The sequence below is a fragment of the Arvicola amphibius genome, chromosome 18 (genome assembly GCF_903992535.2).
Source record: "Arvicola amphibius chromosome 18, mArvAmp1.2, whole genome shotgun sequence".
In the NCBI taxonomy this organism is placed as follows: Eukaryota; Metazoa; Chordata; class Mammalia; order Rodentia; family Cricetidae; genus Arvicola; species Arvicola amphibius.
Window position 1 is genome coordinate 21,834,253 of NC_052064.1, and position 22,013 is coordinate 21,856,265.

General features: G+C 37.9%; 2 protein-coding genes across 2 annotated transcripts in view; one reads left to right on the top strand and one right to left on the bottom strand.

Annotated features, from left to right (window-relative positions):
* LOC119803842 (zinc finger protein 431-like) overlaps positions 1-22,013 on the top strand; it is a 77,719-nt gene that overhangs the window by 36,706 nt on the left and 19,000 nt on the right. The gene's annotated exons all lie outside the window — the stretch shown is intronic.
* On the bottom strand, positions 5,904-9,705 carry LOC119803841 (zinc finger protein 239-like). The gene is made up of 3 exons (XM_038315272.1): positions 8,556-9,705; positions 8,296-8,356; positions 5,904-7,072 (listed from the first exon to the last, which is right to left on the bottom strand). Exons 1-3 carry the CDS (start codon positions 8,698-8,700, stop codon positions 6,115-6,117), a joined length of 1,164 nt encoding a protein of 387 aa, XP_038171200.1. The 5' UTR covers positions 8,701-9,705; the 3' UTR covers positions 5,904-6,114.

Here is a 22,013-nt window from a genome sequence, read left to right on the forward strand (position 1 = left end):
AGGTGACAAAACAAGACAGAGCAAGGTGACTTTTCTACTTCAATATGCTTTATATGTAATTGCTGCTACCAGAAGGTGAGAAGGTTAAAGTTAAATCATAGTCTTGTTTGATTCCGATTTTCTTGTTTTGGTGATTTCAAAACAGGATTTTTCTATGTAGTTGTGGAACTCATTCTGTAGGCCAGACTGGTCTCAAACTCAGAAAATCCCAGTGCCTCTTGTTGGGCCCATATTATGACCCCCAGAGAGAGACCACCAGAGAGGGCCAGACTGTAATAAGCAAAGTTTAATCAGCATAAGGCAAACATGTTTGGAACTCATCTCCATTCCCCTTACAGCAAGGTAGGGAGGACTGTATCTCCTCTGCCGGGTGAGCTTTTAAAAACATAACTACAAAGAGAATCTTTGAAGCTGCTTTGGCATGGGTACAAGGACTTTTGCTCCCTCCAAATTCTGTTAAGTCAGCTTTCTCCTTGTTCTTAGAGCAAGGCCAATGTTCTTGAGTTAGGCCATCTTTATGAGCTTGTACCAGGTGGCTGGCTGGACTGAGCTAAGAGACCTTCTGCTTGGAATCTCCCAGGTGGGAGAGGGGAAGGCCACTATCTTCCTGGGAAAGCATTCTGCTAGGAAATTTCTTCTCGCCCCTTTGAGAATAAGGGGTAAGGATTCCACACCTCTGGCTCTTGAGTCGTGGTGTTAAAAGTGTGCATGGCCACCAAGCAGCTAAAAGTGTTTCCTATTATCTCAAACTATCCAGATTAATGGAGGATTTTCCCATTTCAAAACCATTAAGTAAAATCTCTCTCAGGTATAATGAATTCTTTGTGTGTTAGTTAATTCCAGAAGTAGTCAATTTGACTACTAAAAATAGCCATTTCCACAGCCAAGACAAAAGAAATGAGAAGAAATGATTGCTTGCAGGAGGCACAAAGTGCATGCACGGGAGTAATTTTCAAAACAGTGGTTTCTGTCAACAAAGGAAGAATGGGGATTTTACTTAAGATGTCTGAACATGCTCATGTAATGTTTTCCCTTAAGCATGCTCAGTTAATAAATCCACTTCTGAACATGATCCCAATATAAAAAAAAAGATATTTAGGGACAAAGTTACCTCAAAGTCATGTAGGAACACATGTGAATTAGACAAATGATAGAAAGAATGTCTCTGGCATGTTCTCATTGTACCATAAGGTCTTAGTGGAAAACCAAGTAGATGACACTAAGTTGATTGTCAACAGCTTTCTAGACAAAAAGCCAGAAATGTTACCGAAGGTCTTAGCAATTTCATCATTGATAGGAGACCAAAAACATCAAAAGTATTTTAGGAGGTATGATTGTTGTTACTAAGTGATTCTAGGGTCCTTAGGAAACAGGAAAGTTTAAAGTGGTATTGAAGGCCTGGAAGGAGAAAAGGACCCTTCATTAATCTCTATCCTAGGTGCAAACCTAACATTTCAGTGTGGCTATGTCAATCCCCTGGCAAAAGAGCCTAGTCTGTGGAGCTCAAGAAATGGCAACTCAGGACACTTATCTATCAGAAATAATTGTTTAACTAATTTCACATTAGCAACCACAACTAGAAAGAAGCTACAAAATTTTAAGCTTCCTTCCTACCCCAGTTTCTGGACTGTGACTATGATGGCTTGAAATTCTTGCACAGTGAACTCCAACTTTTACTAAAGTACCTCTGTATCACTACTCCACAATGAAATCTGGACATCATTAGAACACGAATTCCCCTCTCTCTTTTGCCTCCTTACTGTGAAGTCAAGGTTCTCCCTGGAATATCTGACTCATTTGGACTAGGGGGCAGAAGATGGGTGGTGGAAATGATGTAATTATAATTCCCAAAAAATATGTTAAGAAATTGTAACAAGCTTTATGGCCATGTATGTGCTCTAAAAGCTAGGATTTGTAATAGAGCACACCAAAGACAACTTATATACTTTTCTCTCAGGTTGAACATCCTAAACCTGCAAAATTTTATTCCTATTAAGCAGGACCAAACAATTTTATCCAGACATTCTTTTTTGTTTGAAGTAGAATAACTGCTGTAATCTGGTTTTATGAAAGTTCAGTTATTTCTCAATATTCTTCTTTTTTTTTTTTTTTTTGGTCTTTTGAAACAGGGTTGCTCTGTTGCTTTGGAGCATGTCCAGGAACTAGTTCTTGTAAAGCAGGCTGGCCTCAAACTCACAGAGATCTGTCTGCCTCTGCCTACTGAGTGTGGGAATTAAAGGCACAAGCAACAACCTTCCAGCTCTTTATACATATTCTTGATTGCCTAGTGACTAGTCAAGACACTTAATGATCCTCTAACATTTATTATCTCAGTATTAATTGCTAATATCATCTATGTTCACAGGAGGAAAGTTTTCATCATCTTTCTTGCCCATACATTTCTGTGCTGTCTATACCTGATTAAAGTTGGTCAGTGTTCTCAGTTATCACACAGATCCCTCTTCAAATGTGTTTTTAAAGGATGTATTGGGTCAAAAAAACATAATGAAAGACTTAAAAGGAAACATCATTGTTTTGAGAAATAACAGTATTTCTTGAGATTCTATAATTTAAATCGCCAAGTCATTTTGTATGTTCACAATGATGGGTTATGTTTATTGCATTGTCAATTCTATCCATTTAAAAATGTTTGGTGTGTTTTTGTGAATACACATGTGCCACGCTGTGTCTGTAGCACAGATAGGAAAACTAACAGGTGTCTATCATCTACTTCCACTTTGTGAGTTTTAGTCCTTAAACCTAACGAGTCATTTGGCTGCAAATACCCTCAAAGACACTTCCTTTGGTTTAAAAATTATTTATTAATGAGATGAGGTAGGAGTGGGTATAAGTAACAGATGAAGTCAACAAATATGAATAAATTTGTAAGAGTATTAGGGTAAACAAGATATAGAAGCCAGGTTATCAGACTTAGAGGCAATGAACTTTAATAAATGATACAATTTTCTGGCAGGTAATTTTTGTTCTGAGAAAGAATAAATACATGTCTTGTTCTCAGAATGAAGAAATTTAAAAAAAATCTGTGCTGGTAGAATGTTTTCACATGCAAAGAGGATTGACTATTCAAATTCTCCCATGGTCCTCTACTCTTGTATGAAATTACATTTACAATTTGAAAAGAAAACAAGACTTTACGGTTGTAATATTTCTTCTAATTGAATTTGAGCACCAATGAGATGACTCAGTGGGAAACGACTCTTATGGGCAAGACTAGAATCCCAACCTCAATTACATCTTGAATTTTTCAGGAAAAGGGGTGGAGCTAGAAAACATCATTTTGAGTGAGGTAACCCAGACATAGAAGACAATTATCACATGTACTCAGTCATTAAGTGGGTTTTAATCATAAAGAAAGAAAACCAGCCTACAAATCACAGGACCAGAGAAGTTAGACAACAATGTGGACACTAAGAGAGACATACATGGATCTAATCTACATGGGAAGTAGAAAAAGACAAGATCTCCTGAGTAAATTGGGAGCATGGGACCTTGTGGGAGGGCTGAAGGGAAGGGAAGTGGCAGGAGGGGAGCAGGGAAAATGTAGAGCTCAATAAATATCAAAAAAATTGAAAAGAACATTAAGTTATGGTGTCAGATAAACAGTTGATTGCTGATTGTAGTACTTTGTTACATCTATAAAAGATAAATGAAAATACTTCTTTGACTACACATAAGGTATTTAATGTTTCTTATTATTTCTTTGATCAGTGATTTTAATGTGAATATTGTCAAATTCTGTTGAAGAACCACACACATTTGGAGTTCCTCATCGACCCTTGGACTGTCATTCAGGGGGCAGACATATGAGCATCATGAGTTCAAAACTACCCCTGAATTTTTACTGACATCCAAGCTAGGATTAATAACAAACAAGCGCTGAAGGGAATTGGTGAAAAGATAAAACCCGAAACCAGAAACAACTCAAAACATTTACTTGAAAAATATGTTCCCACATGGCCTGACACTACAGTAACCAATGGGACACAAGCATGATGGGTTTACCATTCTACACATTACAGCAGAAAGATACCCATCACTTGGTAAAGGCACAATAAAAGATGAACAAAATCCATAGAAGTAATATAAAGACTACAAAGTAGAATTCACTATATGGATTTGCCACACATATAGCACATTTTAGTACGTACCTCAAGTATTTCAATGTAGAGACCACAATGCAATGATCTCCACCAGTCTTGATTAAACATGGTATGCAATTTACTTCCTTCAAGGCTATGATAAAAAAAAATTAAAGCTAAAGAAAACTGTGATGTTTAAAGAAATTAACCAATTGTTGTCATGAATTGAACTTTCTTTTTTCTAAGAGTGTGTTTCTATTTCCAGACTGCAAAAAGATAAAAATAGACTTAAAATAGTTATGGCACCAGAGTCATGCCTAGGTGAGAACTAATGTCAGATGTTTGACAGCTTCCTGTAATTTCTTCTGCAATAATATCCAAGGTATTATCTTTATGTGGATACAGAATGCACATTCAAATACACACAGAGACACACACAAACATCACATAATTACAATTAAAACAACTTTTAAGACACTTTTTCACTCATGAACACTTTTCTCCTGTAAACATCCATTCCTGTAAAAGAGGAGCTAAGAGTCATCTTACAGCTTACTTACATAATGAATTGGTTCATGTAAAGAAAAAGCAAACTTAGACTTGAAGTAAAAGAAATTAATTCTTCTAAGAAAGTTTTCCAGGCCGGGCAGTGGTGGTGCACACCTTTAATCCCAGCACTTGGGAGGCAGAGGCAGAGGCAGAGGTAGAGGCAGGTGGATCTACCTCTGTGAGTTAGAGACCAGCCTGGTCTACAAGAGCTAGTTCCAGGACAGGCTCCAAAGCTACAGAGAAACCCTGTCTCCAGAAGAAAAAAAAACAAAAAACAACAAAAAAAGAAAGTTTCCCAGTAGAAATATCTGGTGCTGATCTCCTCCACTGCCAAGGAAATATTTTATAATATATGTCCAATTCTTCTGTCATCTTCTGAACTAAGTAAGTTTCTAAACAAAGGTATCAATTGTATCTTGACTCAACTCCAGGAGTTTCTGAACCATTCCAGTGAAAGAGGTATTCACATAAATTTTGAATCAGATTTATTTGAGAAGGAAGAAAACATGAGTATGAACACCTCTGCAGAGTGGGGAAAGGGGCAGCTGCACACTGAATGAGCATATGGCTCAAATAGGACTTCTTAGTAACAGAGAGCAAAGGAGATTTTGATGGTGGGATTTTGCTGGATTTCAATCCCTGATCCTGTAAAAGCTCAGGGTGGGCTTGATTTTATGCTGAGGGATTCGTTGCTTTTGTGCTCAGTTGGACAAGGATAGTGTTTATTTTTATGGATCTGGTTTGAGAGCCAAATTGTGTTTCTTTACTGGCCCCTTTTAATGTTTTAGCTGTTTTCAGGGAGATGTTTCTTTAAGTACTTCTAGATTCAGAGACAAGGTGCTTTCTTTTGGCTCTGGTTTCAGGACTAATGTGTGTTTCTTTGAATACCCTTTCTCCAACCAATAATGCTTCATAAAATGTTTGTCCATTAGTTTGCTACTTCAAACTAAAATAAAAAGAGGTATCATGATGCTTGAACAAATTGTTGACACTATAAAATTCTTTTCTATAAAAAACTGCTTTTGGTTAAAGAATAATTTACAATAAGCCCTCCGTTTTTTCCTCAGGTCCAAAGATTATGATAATATGCACAAGCTTAATTAGATTAATTACACACAAAAAGTCTTATTCATATATGAAGCACAAAACATTCCGACACTGATTTTATTCATAGAGTATCACTACAGTATGATTTTTCTCATGTTTTTAAAGAATACACACATTAAACTCAGAGTTTCTCTATAGGATGTTTTATTTATATATTTGGAGATGATTGGGAAAAAGGATTCACGACAGATTCCATTCACATGTATCTCTCCAGAATGTTATGCAACTGAAGATTACTGTGACATGCAAAGTCCTTACCACATTGATGACATTCATAGGGTTTCTCTCCAGTATATATTCTTTTATGTGTTTGAAGATGACTGTGTTGAGCAAATGCCTTACCACACTGATTACATTCCTAGGGTTTCTCTCCAGTATGTGTTCTTTTATGCGTTTGAAGATTACTGTGTTGAGAAAAGGCCTTACCACACTGATTACATTCAAAAGGTTTCTCTCCAGTATGTGTTCTTTTATGCAATTGAAGATGATCCTGACGTGCAAAGTATTTACCACATTGATGACATTCATAGGGTTTCTCTCCAGTATGTGTTCTTTTATGATTTTGAAGAGCACAGTTGTGAGCAAAGACCTTACCACACTGATTACATTTAAAAGGTTTCTCTCCATTATGTGCTCTTTTATGCATTTGAAGATTACTGCGTTGAGCAAAGGCCTTACCACACTGATTACATTCATAGGGTTTCTCTCCAGTATGTGTTCTTTTATGCATTTGAAGATTACCACGTTGAGCAAAGGCCTTACCACACTGATTACATTCATAAGGTTTCTCTCCAGTGTGTGTTCTTTTATGCAATTGAAGTTCATAGTGACGTGCAAAGGCCTTACCACACTGATTACACTCATAGGGTTTCTCTCCATTATGTGCTCTTTTATGCATTTGAAGATGACTGTGTTGATCAAAGGCCTTACCACACTGATTACATTCACAGGGTTTCTCTCTAGTATGTGTTCTTTTATTCTTTTGAAGATGACTGTGATCGGCAAAGGCCTTACCAAGCAGATTAAATTCATATGATTTTTCTTCATTATGTGTTCTTTTATGACTTTGATGAGTTTCATAAAGAACAAAGTCTTTATCATCTAGACTATATTCATACGGTTTCTCTCCAACGTGTGTTCTTTCATGCATTTGAAGATGACTGTGATAAGCAAAGGCTTTACCACATTGCTTAATTTCACAGCATTTTTCTCCAGTATGTGTTTTTTCATTTCTTAGAAGGTGAGTGTCATAAGACAAGGCTTTAGCACAGTGAGAATATACTGAAAACTTCTCTCCAGTTTGATTTCTTTCAATCCTGCAAGGATAATTAACACATGTAAAAGCTTTACCACATTCAATACACTGTTGAACCTCATATCTATATGAATTAATTTCATAATTTGTTCCAATTGTAAAAAATGAATCAAATATTAAGGTCTTATAACTTTAACATCATGTTTTCTTCTTTCGTTAGGGGTTATTTTGCATCTGGAAAAATATTTGTGATGATAAATTCCTTTGTGTCATGGTTTACCATTTCATCTATACCTATCCCTATATTTTTTCTATGATATTTTTTACATTTTTCAAAAGAACTGCATACACTGAGTGCTTTACTGACTTTACTGCATTCATAAATTTGACTATACTATGAATCATCATACATTGGCTAAGTGAACATCATACATGGGCTAAGACACCCAGAAGTATTTTCACAGAACTAGAACTCATGGGGCTTTTTTGTAATGTGAGGTTGTTTATGTATTAACGATGATGGTAGAAAACCAATTACTTGTATATTTGGATTTAATTGAACAAGTATACTCTACATAGGAACTACAGTTTATGTTCTAATTATTCTTAATGAAATGTATGCTACATCTTTCCATATCCATATTCTCATACGCTTGTGTCAAGTGTAACATATGATATATATATATATCATATGTTATATCATATATATATATATATATATATATATATATATAGGAAAGGAAGAATAGTGAGTAAAAGATTTCCACATTGAATCCTCATGGTTTGACTCGCTGGTCCTCATAGACTTGTGGTATAGATATTAAGGTTTCTCCACAACAACTGCCTCTTGACCCTTGACTCTAATTGCCACTTTCACCAAACTTAGCACAGTCACAAAAGTATATGAGTAATCCAAGTCTTAACATGGGCTATTGATGTAGTAGAAAGTTTGCAGCTCTACTCATCACTGAAATGGGTATACATTTTTTGTCACGAGTAGCAAAAAACAAATGGACTGGCAGATCTACTACATAGCTCTCATCGAGCTCTAACTCAAATGGTGATATCTGTTTAGTCATTGCTTCCTTGACTTTTTCTTAAATGAACGCCTTGCAAATGCAATTCACATACAAGAAATTGAGGAATATGGATTTTTGAGAATTTAATAACCATCAATGCATTTAAAGCTGTGCTTATTTACACTATTGCTTTTGATTAATTGTTCCAGGACACATTGCAAACTCATCAGAGGCACACTGTTCTGAACTTGCACAAGAAAATTACCTTGCAGGTCTTCTAGAACATTGACTATGTTCTGCAGTGTTACAGTCCTCCAAAATGTACCCTGAAATACAGTACCAGAATATGTATGTTATATTATTTAATATTGTACAACAATTAGCTTATTATCTTAAGTGCAACTAAGAACTATGATTGTGTTATTCATCTTATTTTCTTCTTTCTAAATCAAATTACAGAACAACATTATAAGCCAAGGAAAGGTTGTCTCCATATTTTGAAACATGAAGGAAATTCATTTTTACCTATAGTAATGAGGTTCCTGAAGGTCTCCAGCATCACATCTTTGTAGAGATTCTTCTGGGAAGGATTCAGCAAATCCCACTCTTCCTGAGTGAAGTTGATATGTATATCATCATAGGTCACGGCCTTCAAATACATACCATACATGGGTACAATGTAAGCATGACAGTGACAACATTGGAACGCATACTTCTTTGAAAGTATAGTTGTATGATTCTGGTGTTCCCCACGCTTATTCCATGATACAGTCAGTTACTTTAGAAGTAAATTGAAAAGGACAGCCAATTCTGTCATTTCTATACAATTTGAATGGGATTTCACCTTATAAGAACAATATCTATTAACAGGGTGAGACAAGAAAAAAGATCAGCAGTAAATTGTATGCATGAGAAAATTGTATGAAAAACTACTCATTACAGAAAGGAAAAAAGATAGACAAATGGGTGTGTTGGTGTATTGTGCCTTTAACCACAACACTCAGAAAACAGAGGTGGGTATATTTGTCTCTGAGTTGAATGGCAGTCAAGTCTGTGCAATCAGGTCCAGGAGAGGTGGCAACACATGAAGACCCTGTCTCCATTGCAAACCTCAATGAAACAAACAATGGGATAGAAAAACTAACAGGCTTTTATGGAAGTTCCTACAAAGAGTTGTTTTCACTACAGTTCTGTATTCATCTTCCAGACCCTGAAGTACCCTAATATAAACTGCAATACCAATAACATTTTGCAGAAAAAGAACTTCCTGTATAAAACAATTACAAGTGGACAGATGAAAACAGTAGAAATATAAATGTTGGTCGTAAATAATCAACACAGACCTGGAGAGAGGGCAGATTAACTCAGCACTCTTGCTGATCTTGAATGGAGATGGACAAATTTGCCTATTCTTACATGGGGATTACAACTATCCATTTTTCCAGGGTCAGAATTTCTGAGATCCTTTGGTCACCCTCATGACCAGGTATCCATATGGTACATATCCATGCAGGCATAGAAAACAGTCATATTGATTTAAAAAAATCAAAGCAAGCATAACAAGCAAGAAGATGGTCATACAACAGCAATTTAACGACTCAAAATACCCGGGCAGTATTAATGCTATCAATCCATGGGATGGCATCTTGGAATCAGAGAGATACCCTCTGTCAAATTTTTTTTTTTTTTTTGGTTTTTCGAGACAGGGTTTCTCTGTAGCTTTGGAGCCTGTCCTGGAACTAGCTCTTGTAGACCAGGCTGGTCTCAAACTCATAGAGATCCGCCTGCCTCTGCCTCCCAAGTGCTGGGATTAAAGGCGTGCGCCACCGCCGCCTGGCTAAAGAAGGACTCTTAAAAGAAATGCAACACTAGCTCAGAATTGAGAAAGAGATGTTTATTTATTAGGGATAGACTCACAAATCAGAATCATATGCTTGAACTGAGATCAGAAACCGAATCATGCAGCCAGAAAAGAGGACTCATGCTCTATACTGGCATATATAGTATAAGAGGCCATGCCCCAGTGGTAGGGAAACCACTGGCTGTAAGTCTTCCTATATCACCTCCCGTTTTGTTTAAATAAGAGAGTTCTAAGCCCAATACACAATTATATACAATAAGAACAATATATTCATTAATTATCCTATCCTAACTAGTTTATGTCTTGTATAATAACTTGGCCAAGTCATGAGAGGAAAGTAACTTCAACTATCTAGTCTTCAACACCATCGAAGATCCAAGAAGTAAGCAGGAAGTGCAATCAAGCAACTTTCAAGATGTGCAACAAATGACGGAGACAACTGGCTACCTGTGCAATCATCCAAAGTCTCATTTGCAATGTTGAAGCAACCAACTTTGGCAAAGACCTAGAATAACTGACCGATCACTTAAGGAGGTAGGAAATTTTTAAAAAAAACCATCTTATCCTGTCTTGGCAAGACTGAACAGTCCTACTTATCCATTTTTGGATATCATGTATCTTGTCAGTGTTTGAGACATGAATATGTCTTTGCCCAAAGGCCAGTTTTGCCAAGAAGAAAACAAGCTCCAATTGAAGTGACCGGTATTCAACATTCTCTCGGGAATAGAATGATGCTACCAGGAGCAATTGTGTCTCACTTAAACATAACTCAAAGTTATTTAAATGCCATAGTCTACAGCTCTTTGAAGTGGTTGAAGATTACCTATCTATGCAGAATATAATCTCTACATATCTAAAGAACCTGATTATTCTAACTATAACAAAAATAAATGACTATTGATCTATAATTCTTAATACCTATAAACTTAAAAACTAAGACTCATATTAGAATATTATACAATAAACAACTGTGAAACACATGAGGACAATGACCTCAAAATGTAAACAGTGTATAAGTATCTTGATCAGAGGTAGAAATGTATGTTGGAATATGATATATATCAATCCATAAAGATGTTTTAAGCAGAGGTAGAAGCACGAATGCATATAAGATTCAATATATTTCACAATATATCAATATACAAGAATCTATACCAATGCAATTGCCTATAAATAATAACACAAATATTCACTCTATTACTCACGATTATTATTAGTGTGAGTAAGCTCACACTAATCTATTATCCCATTCAATTTTCCCATTTTTTTCAAAGAGATCCCTCAGCCTCTAAAATTTTCTCTCCAACCTGCAACCCTATACCAATTATAATCAACCCCTAAATGATGTCCCTAATTCTGAGAACAAACTTTGTTGGGAGAGGGGACGCTGTCTTTTAGGATTACTTCCCGCTATCATGGGGGTGATTTTCTTTCTACGGGATCCTGTGAAAGTAAAATGATGGTTAAGTTCCAAGATTACTGTCTCGTATAATTGCAAATAGTCTCTGTGTATTTGGTAAGGTTTTTCTGAGCTTCCTTTTAGGAGTTCTGTCCAGAACATTGTAAAAAGTGCACCATTTCAGCGAACCAAGTTGGAGCCATCTTGAGCGGCTGGTACTCAAAACAGATCTTGTAGTAGCGCTATCATCATCATGACGTCATATCAACCAGGTGGAGTTGATGTTCTGGGGCCCCATTTTCTTCCTGGAAACTTCAAAATTTACTGCAGAAAAACTTATTGTTCATTGTGCAAAACTTCAACATTAATTATATAGACATATACAGACAAATACATTCAATGACATGTACAATAGTGATGGAGGAGAGTTATCTGTCTATGTTTCTTTCATTGGTTAATTAATAAAGAAAACTGCCTTGGCCCTTTAAGAGAACAGAAAATTAGGTAGGTGGAGTAGACAGAACAGAATTGTGGGAACAAGGAAGTAGAGTGGGGGAGACGCTTGAGGCATTCGCCATAGTGAGTCTCCATGCTGCTCCTCTCCGAGATGGACGCAGGTTAAGATCTCTCCTGGTAAGCCACACCTCGTGGTGCTACCCAGAATACTAAATATGGGTTAAAGAAAGATGTGAGAATTAGCCAATAAGAGGCTACAGATAATGGGCCAGGCAGTGTTTAAAAGAATACAGTTTCCGTGTAATCATTTTGGGTAAAGCTAGCCGGGTGGCGGGACACAGCCCGCCGCTTCTCACTACAGATTGGCGCTCCAACGTGGTCACTAAATCCACTTAAAAACCTTGCCTGCTTGGTATCGGAAAGAAAGTACTCTGAGACCATGCCAATGGCTCACTGCTCCCTGCCTGCACCTGGGCAGATGGCGGAATCAGGCTTAGGCGAGCTGGACAGCGTTTGCGGATTCCTGCCGCCATAGAGAGAGAGGTGTTTTCAGTCTGCGCAGTGCTCTGCGCATCTGATTTGGCTGTAACTTGGATTAAAAGAGTTTCTGTGCTGCACGCTCAGTCTCAGAATTAAACTGCTAAGTGCAGCTCCAATGTGGACTGCTGTGTGCTTGGAACTGTGTGAGGCTCAGGGGCACCAAATGACTGAGGCAGGAGCGGCTCTGGCTCTGCTCCGCCATGCTGAACTGTGCTGATCTCAGGCAGGATCTATTGTAATTACCATGATAACAGAGCGCAGTTAAGGTTTAGACTTGACTGGAAACAGGCGGTACCGTATTACCTCTACATGGCGCAACTTAAGTTTTTAAGAAGTGCTTAATCTTTTAAGAAGTGCTCCTGGATAGTAAAAAAAAATTACAGATTCACAATAGGAAAGATTCAGACATAGAGGGCCTTTAAATGGCTCACAATGTTGGATGAATATACGTAGGCTTGAGAGAGAGAAAAAATAAATATATAGAGAATAAAGTTAATGTCTTAAAAAAGGGTAAAGTCTTTAAAGAGACAGAATAAAGTAAAGTGATAGGGTAAAAATAAGCCACGTAAAAATGGAAAATTCCCAGAGAGTCTGGATTATGTATTTTGTTGTGTTTTCTTTGAAATTTTTGACTGTAAAGGAGCTAAATACAGAGAGACATTTCATTATATGGGCTGCCAGGCTAGACCAGAATGGACATCTTAACGGTATGACTTCAGGATTTGGATCTAAGAACATGATGCTTTGGAAAAGAGTTTCTTCTTTTGTTTTCACAGAGGACGAGACTCTGTGGATTGCTTCTATCCCAATATGGTATGATAGACCACGCCCTCCTGAAAGGTTGCTGTGAACATCTTCAAAAAATTACTTCACTCAACTGCCAACTGAGAGGAACCTAGCAGACAGCTTATACCATAAAAGACCTAAATAACAGCGCCCCCATTCAGCAGGAAGCAGTTTGGAGAGGAAAAACTGCGCCCATTTTCCCAAATATTGTTTATAAATGTTCTTTTACATTTAAAGGGGGAGATGATATAGATATGAATTTGCATTGGTATGGATTTTAAGGTCAATTTGTTATATGTATATGTATTTCTGATTTTGATTAAGCTATTGTGATTGTAGTTCATTTTAAAGAATGTAATGTATAATTAGGAAATATAGGTTGTTAATGGATAATCATCGATTAATAGTCAAGCTTGTAGTCATGTTAGTCATTTTCTAGATGTGCATAGATATATTTCAGATAGGCATTCTTCATATCTTTCAAAGACTGCAGAATATGGCATTTAATGTTTTAATAACTTAGGGTTTTTCATGACAATGAGACACGTCTGCTCCTGGCAGCACCAATCTACTTCGAGAGGAAGATGGGCATCGAAGAGGCTACTTATGGAGTTTGTTAGCCATTTGGGCAAGAAACTGCTCTTGCCTGGACTGTTGCATAAACTGGACACAAGGAACCCACAGAAAGAGGACTGCTAAACTTGCCTAAAGGTGAGATGGTCTTTCGGGGTTCCTGATTCATGAAAGAGTCTGCGAGACGTTCTGCAGGACACAGTAGAAAGTGACTGAACTGTCTTTGGAATTTCCTGCTTCATGAAAAAGTCTGCTGGACACTATGGGCCTGTAGGCTGAAGATGGATGCCCCAACCGTACAGAGGAACTTTGGGTGACTGTCCAGGCAGCGAGTTGTCTCTGTCATTTCTAGAGTTTGAAAGTTACTTACTTCTTGTTTACTTAGGTAGTCTTATATCCTTCTGGAGTCTTTGATGGAGTTGAAGAATGGTTCAATAGTTATAGTTTTCCTTAGTTATGATAAAAGATAAAATAGATTTAAATATTGTAACTGTAATTCTTGCTTGATAACTGTTTTGTTACATGTAATTTTACTATGTTAAAGCCTTTCTTTTTTGTTTAAACAGAAAAAGGGGAAATGATGGAGGAGAGTTATCTGTCTATGTTTCTTTCATTGGTTAATTAATAAAGAAAACTGCCTTGGCCCTTTAAGAGAACAGAAAATTAGGTAGGTGGAGTAGACAGAACAGAATTGTGGGAACAAGGAAGTAGAGTGGGGGAGACGCTTGAGGCATTCGCCATAGTGAGTCTCCATGCTGCTCCTCTCCGAGATGGACGCAGGTTAAGATCTCTCCTGGTAAGCCACACCTCGTGGTGCTACCCAGAATACTAAATATGGGTTAAAGAAAGATGTGAGAATTAGCCAATAAGAGGCTACAGATAATGGGCCAGGCAGTGTTTAAAAGAATACAGTTTCCGTGTAATCATTTTGGGTAAAGCTAGCCGGGTGGCGGGACACAGCCCGCCGCTTCTCACTACACAATAGAGACAAAAATAGATATAAAGAAAAGTAAAATTTTTTCTAAATTCCTTTTTCTTTCTGTCCCATGCTCCTGACATGAGACAGAAACTCTGAATTTTTCTTTTAACATGTTTGGATTTATAGAGGGACAGAGCCAGTGTCCAACTCCAAAGCCAACTCTATATATTCATAAACATTTATCCACCTACAAAGGCACCCAAGAAAATGATAGGATAAAAGTGTAGATTATTGATTCTGCTCTTAAAAAATAAAGAGGCATATATATGTATGATGAGATAAAAGGGTAGATCATTAAAATTAATTTTAAAAAGTAACTACTTATTTAAATATTTTACATTGGTATAGATATGTATGCTTCCTTTTGATATTATTTGACATTATTTTTGTTAAAACATACTGTCTATGATGTTATATTCTTACTCAAGATATTTTACTTAAAACAACTCACTTAAACATGTAATGAAAATGTCTGGTCTTTGAAAGTTATTATTATCAACTATTTAAGATACAAAGTACTGCATATTAGTAGTTTGTTACTTATTACAGTTGAAAATATAATCAAGTTAGGTATGTTTTCAACATTATACAGAATTTCATTATGCCTGATGTTCTTCTTCCAGTGACCTTGATGGCGGTGAGTAACATATGAAGCAGTTTTAATCTCAAAAATTATTTTGTAAAGTTGGAATGGGTTTTATGGCCATGTGCTCCAGAGATTAGGGGATAAATATTTATCCCCTAGATACAGAGACTAGCACAATAAATATTTCTCATGTATTTTCCCTAAAGATGAAGAACTTATCCCAGAAAAGTAACAGCCCTGTTAAGCAGGGACACAGCATTTTACCCAGATCATCTATTTTTGATGAACTATTGTAAATATCGCAATTAGGTTTCAAGATAAGGTCAGTCCCATACCTAGATTGCCACTGTCTGTGGACTGCAAACAATGGTCAATCAGGATAATAATACAGCATCACAACTGCCTACCTGATTCCACATAAGTAATCTCGGTTGAAGGAGGAAAGCTTTCACCCTCAGGCCAACCTCTCACTTCCTGCACTGTGTCTCCACCAGCTTCAAAGTTAGTCAGTGAGTTCAATTCTTACCAATTCTTCTTCATTTCTAAGTCCCCAATAAAAGCCAGAAAGATCAGCAGACACTCATTAACTGCTCTATTTTTCTTTCTCACTGACTAGTGAAGGACAAACCTGGAAGGAGTGGCAGGACTGTCTTCCCATAACGGGGAAACAGAGGCAGGATTAGGTGTTCAAAATAATTCTCAATTACACAGCATGAGGCAAGCCTAAAGTATAGGAGACATTGCTCTACACAGAAATCAAGATAACTTGAAAGAAATGAAATGATCAATGACTTAGAAACATTGGAGAACAGAAACAAATAGAGATAAGAGCAGCAATACACTTAAAGAAAGTATTTGAAACTGATACCAAACAGTGATTTTTAAAGTGATGATAATAATGCACTTTTAGCTGGGCAGTGGTGGTGCATGCCTTTAATCCCAGCACTCGGGAGACAGAAGCAGGCGGATCTCTGAGTTCAAGGCCAGCCTGGACTACAAGAGCTAGTTCCAGGACAGGACAGGCTCCAAAGCTACAGAGAAACCCTGTCTCAATACACCAAAAAGGGGCTGGAGAGATGGCTCAGCAGTTAAGAGCATTGCCTGCTCTTCCAAAGGTCCTGAGTTCAATTCCCAGCAACCACATGGTGGCTCACAACCATCTGTAATGGGCTCTGGTGCCCTCTTCTGGCCTGCAGGCATACACACAGACAGAATATTGTATACATAATAAATTAATAAATAAATATTTAAAAAAAATACACCAAAAAATGCACTTTTAAGATTAAATACAATTTTTATATTGACTTTAAAAAAGAGTAGGCCCTTCCCTAGGAGAGGGGATGTCATTAACAAGAGATAGATTGATGGTGCCCTTACATATGTTGACTGCTGAGATCTGTAACCTGACCTGGCCTATTTTTCAAATCTCTGAGCTGACATAACTCTGTCAAGCAAGATCAATCATATCTCTTACCAAAAGCAATCTACAGATTGAATACAAAATGCATCAAAATCCTAGCAAAATTCTTCAAAGACTTCGAAAGAACAGTACTCAAATTCATATGAAAAACAAAAAACCCAGGATAGCCAAAACAGTCCTATACAATAAAAGAACTTCTGGAAGCATCACAATCCCTGACTTCAATCTTTACTACAGAGCTACAGTACTGAAAACAGCCTGGTATTGGCATAAGAACAGACAGGAGAATCAATGGAGCTGAATAGAAGACCCGGATATGGATTCACATATCTTCAAACACCTGATATTTGACAAGGAAGCAAAAAATATCAAATGGAAAAATGAAAGCATATTTAACTAGTGGTTAACTGGATATCAACATGTAGAAAAATGAAAATAGACTCATATCTATCACCATGCACAAACTCAAGTCCAAATGGATCAAAGACCTCAACATAAAGCCAGCCACACTGAAACTTAGAGAAGAAAAAGTGGGAAGTACACGTGAAGGCATTGGCACAGGGAATCACTTCCTAAATAAAACCCCAGTAGCAAAGACACTGAGAGAAATAATTAAATGGGACCTCCTGAAACTAAAAAGCCTCTGTAAAGCAAAGGACATGATCAACAAGGCAAAACGACAGCCTACAGAATGGGAAAAGATCTTCACTAACCCCACATCAGACAGACATGTGATCTCCAAAATATACAAAGAACTCAAGATATTGGACACCAGAAGAACTCATAATCCAATAAAAAAATGAAGTAAAGACATAAACAGAGAACTCTCAACAGAGGAATCTAAAATAGCTGAAAGACACTTATGGAAATGTTCAATATTGTTAATCAGAGAAATGTAAATCAAAACAACTCTGAGATTCCATCTTACACCTGAAAGAATGGCCAGGATTAAAAACACCGATGACAACTTATGCTGGAGAGGTTGTGGGGAAATGGAAACACTTTTGCATTGCTGGTGGGAATGCAAGCTGTTACAGTCCTTTTGGATGTCAGTGTGGCAATTTCTCAGAAAATTAGGAAACAACCTTTCTCAAGACCCAGTAATATACCATTTTGGGGTATATAACCAAAGGATGCTCATACATCCACAAGGACATGTGCTCAACTATGTTCATAGCAGCTTTGTTTATCATAGCCAGAACCTGGAAACAACCTAACTGCCCCTCCATAGTAGAATGGATAAGAAAAATGTGGTACATTTACACAATGGAGTACTACACAGCAGAAAAAAACCATAATGACATCTTGAATTATGCAAGAAAATGGATGGAGCTAGAAAACATTATTTTGAGTGAGGTAACCCAGACACAGAAAGATAATTTTCACATGTACTCACTCATAGGTGTTTTTGAGTATAAAGCAAAGAAAGCCAGCCTACAAAACACAATCCCAGATCTTAGACAAAAATGAGGATGCTAAGAGAGACTTATAGAGTTCTAATCTACATGGGAAGTATAAAGTATAAAAAGACAAGATCTCCTGAGTAAATTGGGTACATGGGGACCTTGGGAGAGGGTTGAAGTGGGGAGTGGAGAGGCAGGGAGTGAAACAAAGAAAACTGTAGAGCTCAATAAATATCAATAAAAAAAGATGGATCATATCTGCAGAGGATAGTTGCCTAATTGCAAATGCAATGTTCCTTGACTCAAGATAACCTTCCTAATCTGGACACCCACACAATCTGGTCTGTGTTCATTCACATGACATTAATTTACACATGATGGGCAATTACAAACCTCTCCTGCTACCTCAGTCGGGCCCTTTTTCCTAGTGGTGTCTCCAACAGCTGATTGCCTACGCTGTGCCCTCTGCAGTGCACACAATAATCTATTCTTCCTATTGTGGTCTGAGGACAGAAGAAATGCTCCATATGCAAATCCTTTTCCTGCAACTGCATTGGGCAGTCAACTACATGGCTCAATGCATTATTTTATTTTATTGGTTTTGTTTGAGACAGGGTATCTCTGTAGCTTTGGTGCCTTTCTGGGAACTAGCTCTTGTAGACCAGGCTGGCTTCAAACTCACAGAGATCTGCCTGCCACTGCCTCCCGTGTGCTTGGATTAAAGGCATGCACCACCACTGCCCGGCAAATACATAATTTTAAAACTGTAAATTGGTACAGTCATTTAAGAACTTTGATGGTGTAATATAGAGGACACTCAAGGTCACTGTCCAGCAAAGCAACAGACAGGGACCAAGGCCACCTGAGTCAACATAACAGAAGTTGTCTCAGAAACAATATTTCTATCAGGATGGAAATGCAGCTCTTCTAGAATTAATATGCCTTTCCACTGAGAAATCACAACACACACTTAGAAGATTTATAAAGAAAAGTCTCTTTAATGATATCATGCATTGATCTCTGTCCAATGCTCAAGGGGAGCTAGGTTAGATAGATTTTCCATTCAATATATGCTGTTATCCATAAGTATCCCTTAGGATAATGGTCCAGATTATACTCTAAATAATTGAAATAGAAACAGGCAACTTGCCAGTCTAAATATTTAGGCAAAAATATTCTCAGACTATTTTCTTAAGTATGCCCGTGCCCTGTTACAGCAGGTCATTCTTCACTGACAGGGTTCTAAGCTGAAGATCACAAGGGAGGACAAAGACAGGACAAGTAAAAGGTAAAAAGATAGGGTGGGGAGGTGTTGCAGAAGCTACATCCCATGCCTAGTAAGCTTCTGAAGAAAAATAGCGTCTTAGCTGGGCAGTGGTGGGGCACGCCTTTAATCCCTGCTCTCGGGGATTTTTCGAGACAGGGTTTCTCAGTAGCTTTGGAGCCTGTCCTGGAACTCTTGTAGATCAGGCTGGCCTTGAACTCAAAGAAATCCACCCGCCTCTGCTTCAAGAGTGTTGGAATTAAAGGCTTGCACCACCACCACCACCTGACAGTGACTTTTTATCTTTAAATCAGTGATGGCTCTTTGAAAAGGTTTGAAGTCAAATATCTGGACAATCCTGGTAAACAATGTATACCCAGGCATTCTAATCTCTACCAACCCTAATTAGCATATACTTACTTTTTGGGTGTTTTAGATGCAGTTCTCCCTCTGAAAAATTCTACTTTGTGAGACTTAATTATTTTTTAAGCACTGGTAAATCTACTGTATCACCAATTCTACTCTTCTACATTATGGTATAGTAGGGGAGAGCTACAAAACACGTGAGATGCCTTTGATAACCTCCACAAATTTAAATATAAATTCAGATTATACCTAAAGCTTAAATGCAAAGTGCTTGATATCGACAAGATATTGGAGAAACTAGGCTTCTCTGAGTTTGGCAACTTGTTTCCATGAATGCATCAAACCTGTTGAAGTTGACTAGGAAGGTGTTTCTACACCCAGCGTCCTGCTCCCGATACTCTAAGCAGATGAAGCCACAGAGCAAAGTTATTCAGAGGCCTGCCCTAGGCCCATGAGTTAGCAGGGACAACGAGGGACTTCACAATACAGGGAATATGGCGGCAGGTTCCCACCCAGACCCACGTAAGTAACAGCATAGTGTCTTCCGCACCTCACCCTCTGCTCCTCCCCATCAGGAGACAGCGTTCCCTCACTCACCATGTTGTGCTTCTCCATTTTACCAAAGTTCTCACTCAGCGTATCGTCTCCCTGCAACAGCAACTGCACCCGAGAACAGGAATCCACTGGCACCAGCTCCTCTTCAAAGCCAAGACTGAAGGCGGCTGCCCAGAAGAGACCTGCCCTGCTTCTGACTGGCAGGTCACCTGGAGTGCATGATTGGCTAGTGATTCCTGAGTGGCAAGAGCACCTTCCATAGGGCTATAGTGTGCTTAAAGAGACAGAATACTGGTTCCTGTCCATTCCATTCACACCAACAGAGAACTTCTCCAGATCTGAGAACATATGCATTTCAATAACACTTACCCCTGCCTACAAAAGCAATCAATGTCATCTTCTTGCACTCCTAGGAACTTTCTCTTTTTCTTCCAGCACACTACGTGACTTGTACGGTGCACTGCGCTAGGTGGGTGGAGTAATTTCCTGTCCCACACGGGTAAGGATGCCTAGAACACTAACAACTAAAGAGAGTTTTAAAGTTACAAAATTAAATATTTGCTCTGTGGCTTCATGCTGAGGTCAGATGAACTGAAGATACTTTTTACATAGTTTTCAAAGGGATTTTACACAACAGGAAAGAGAAAAGCAGGAACAAGATCTCAATCAAGATGATTGGTCTTTCCCCCCATCAAAAAGCTGGATGATGGCTCCATTGCTTTATGGGTTTTATTCCTTAAATTCGAAGCAAACTCCAGGCAAATGAATAATAATAAAAAGAGCAGTATTCATGGAAATTTGAATACGTAGAGAATAATGGAGCTAGAAGGAATGTCTTCATAAGCACTATTGTTAGCCAGCACATCATCCTCCATAATCAGGTGAATAAAATATACAACTGCAGTATTTAAGATTCTCTACATCAACGGGACAGGTGGAATGAATCTCACCATGGATGTAAAAAGTGAGCTTATTAGAATGTCTCACAAGCTGTGGTTCAGGTAACTTACGAACAGCTGCCTACCAATGGCAATTGAAAAATCCAATAGCTTGCTTCTCAGCCTTTTGTCTAAGGTCAAGTGAAGAATCCAGTAGCTGTTCTGCCCACAAGACTCTGGGACTCAGCTGGTTTTAAGTATTTACCAAAATTACAATGAAGTAGGCGCTAGTGCTAGTAAAGGAATGAGTTTGGTAACCAGAGCTAGAGCACAGAGGCAAAAAAGAGACTTTTCTTTTTCAAAATACTTTATATGTGACTGCTGCTGCCAGAATGTAAGATGCTGATTAAAGTTGGGTCATTGACTTTGTTTGAGTCAGGTTTTTTTTTTCTTTTTTACTTCAAGACAGGATTTTTCTGTTTAGTTGTAGAACTCATTCTATAGGCCAGACTGGTCACAAATGCAGAAAATCCCACTACCTCTGCTTATGAGGGACGGTGTTAAAACTGTGCACAGACAGCACAGACACGGGCTGGAGAGATGGCTCACTGGTTAAGTGTGCACTGCCACCAAGCAGCTTAGGATGGGTCCTATCATCTCAAATTATACAGATTAATGGAGGATTTTCCCATTTCAAAAACCTTTAAGTAAAATCTCTCTCAGGTATATTCAATTCTTTGTGTATCAGATGATCCCTGAGGTAGTCAGTTTTAACTAACAAAAATGGCCAGACATTTCAACAGGCAAAACAGAAGAAATGAGAAAAAATTCTTGCCTGCAGGAGGCACAAAGAGCGTGGGAGTTGTTTTCAAAACTGTTTTTCCTCAACAAATGAAGCATGGGGATTTTACGTAGGG

What these genes read in the sequence shown, in the direction of transcription:
- LOC119803841 (XM_038315272.1), bottom strand. Translation starts at nt 8,700, where the DNA reads ATGTATGGTATGTATTTGAAGGCCGTGACCTATGATGATATACATATC. An exon ending in CAGGAACCTCATTACTATAG is followed by an intron (nt 8,357 to 8,555) that starts GTAAAAATGAAT and finishes ACTGTATTTCAG; the next exon opens with GGTACATTTTGGAGGACTGT. An exon ending in TGTTCTAGAAGACCTGCAAG is followed by an intron (nt 7,073 to 8,295) that starts GTAATTTTCTTG and finishes TTATCCTTGCAG; the next exon opens with GATTGAAAGAAATCAAACTG.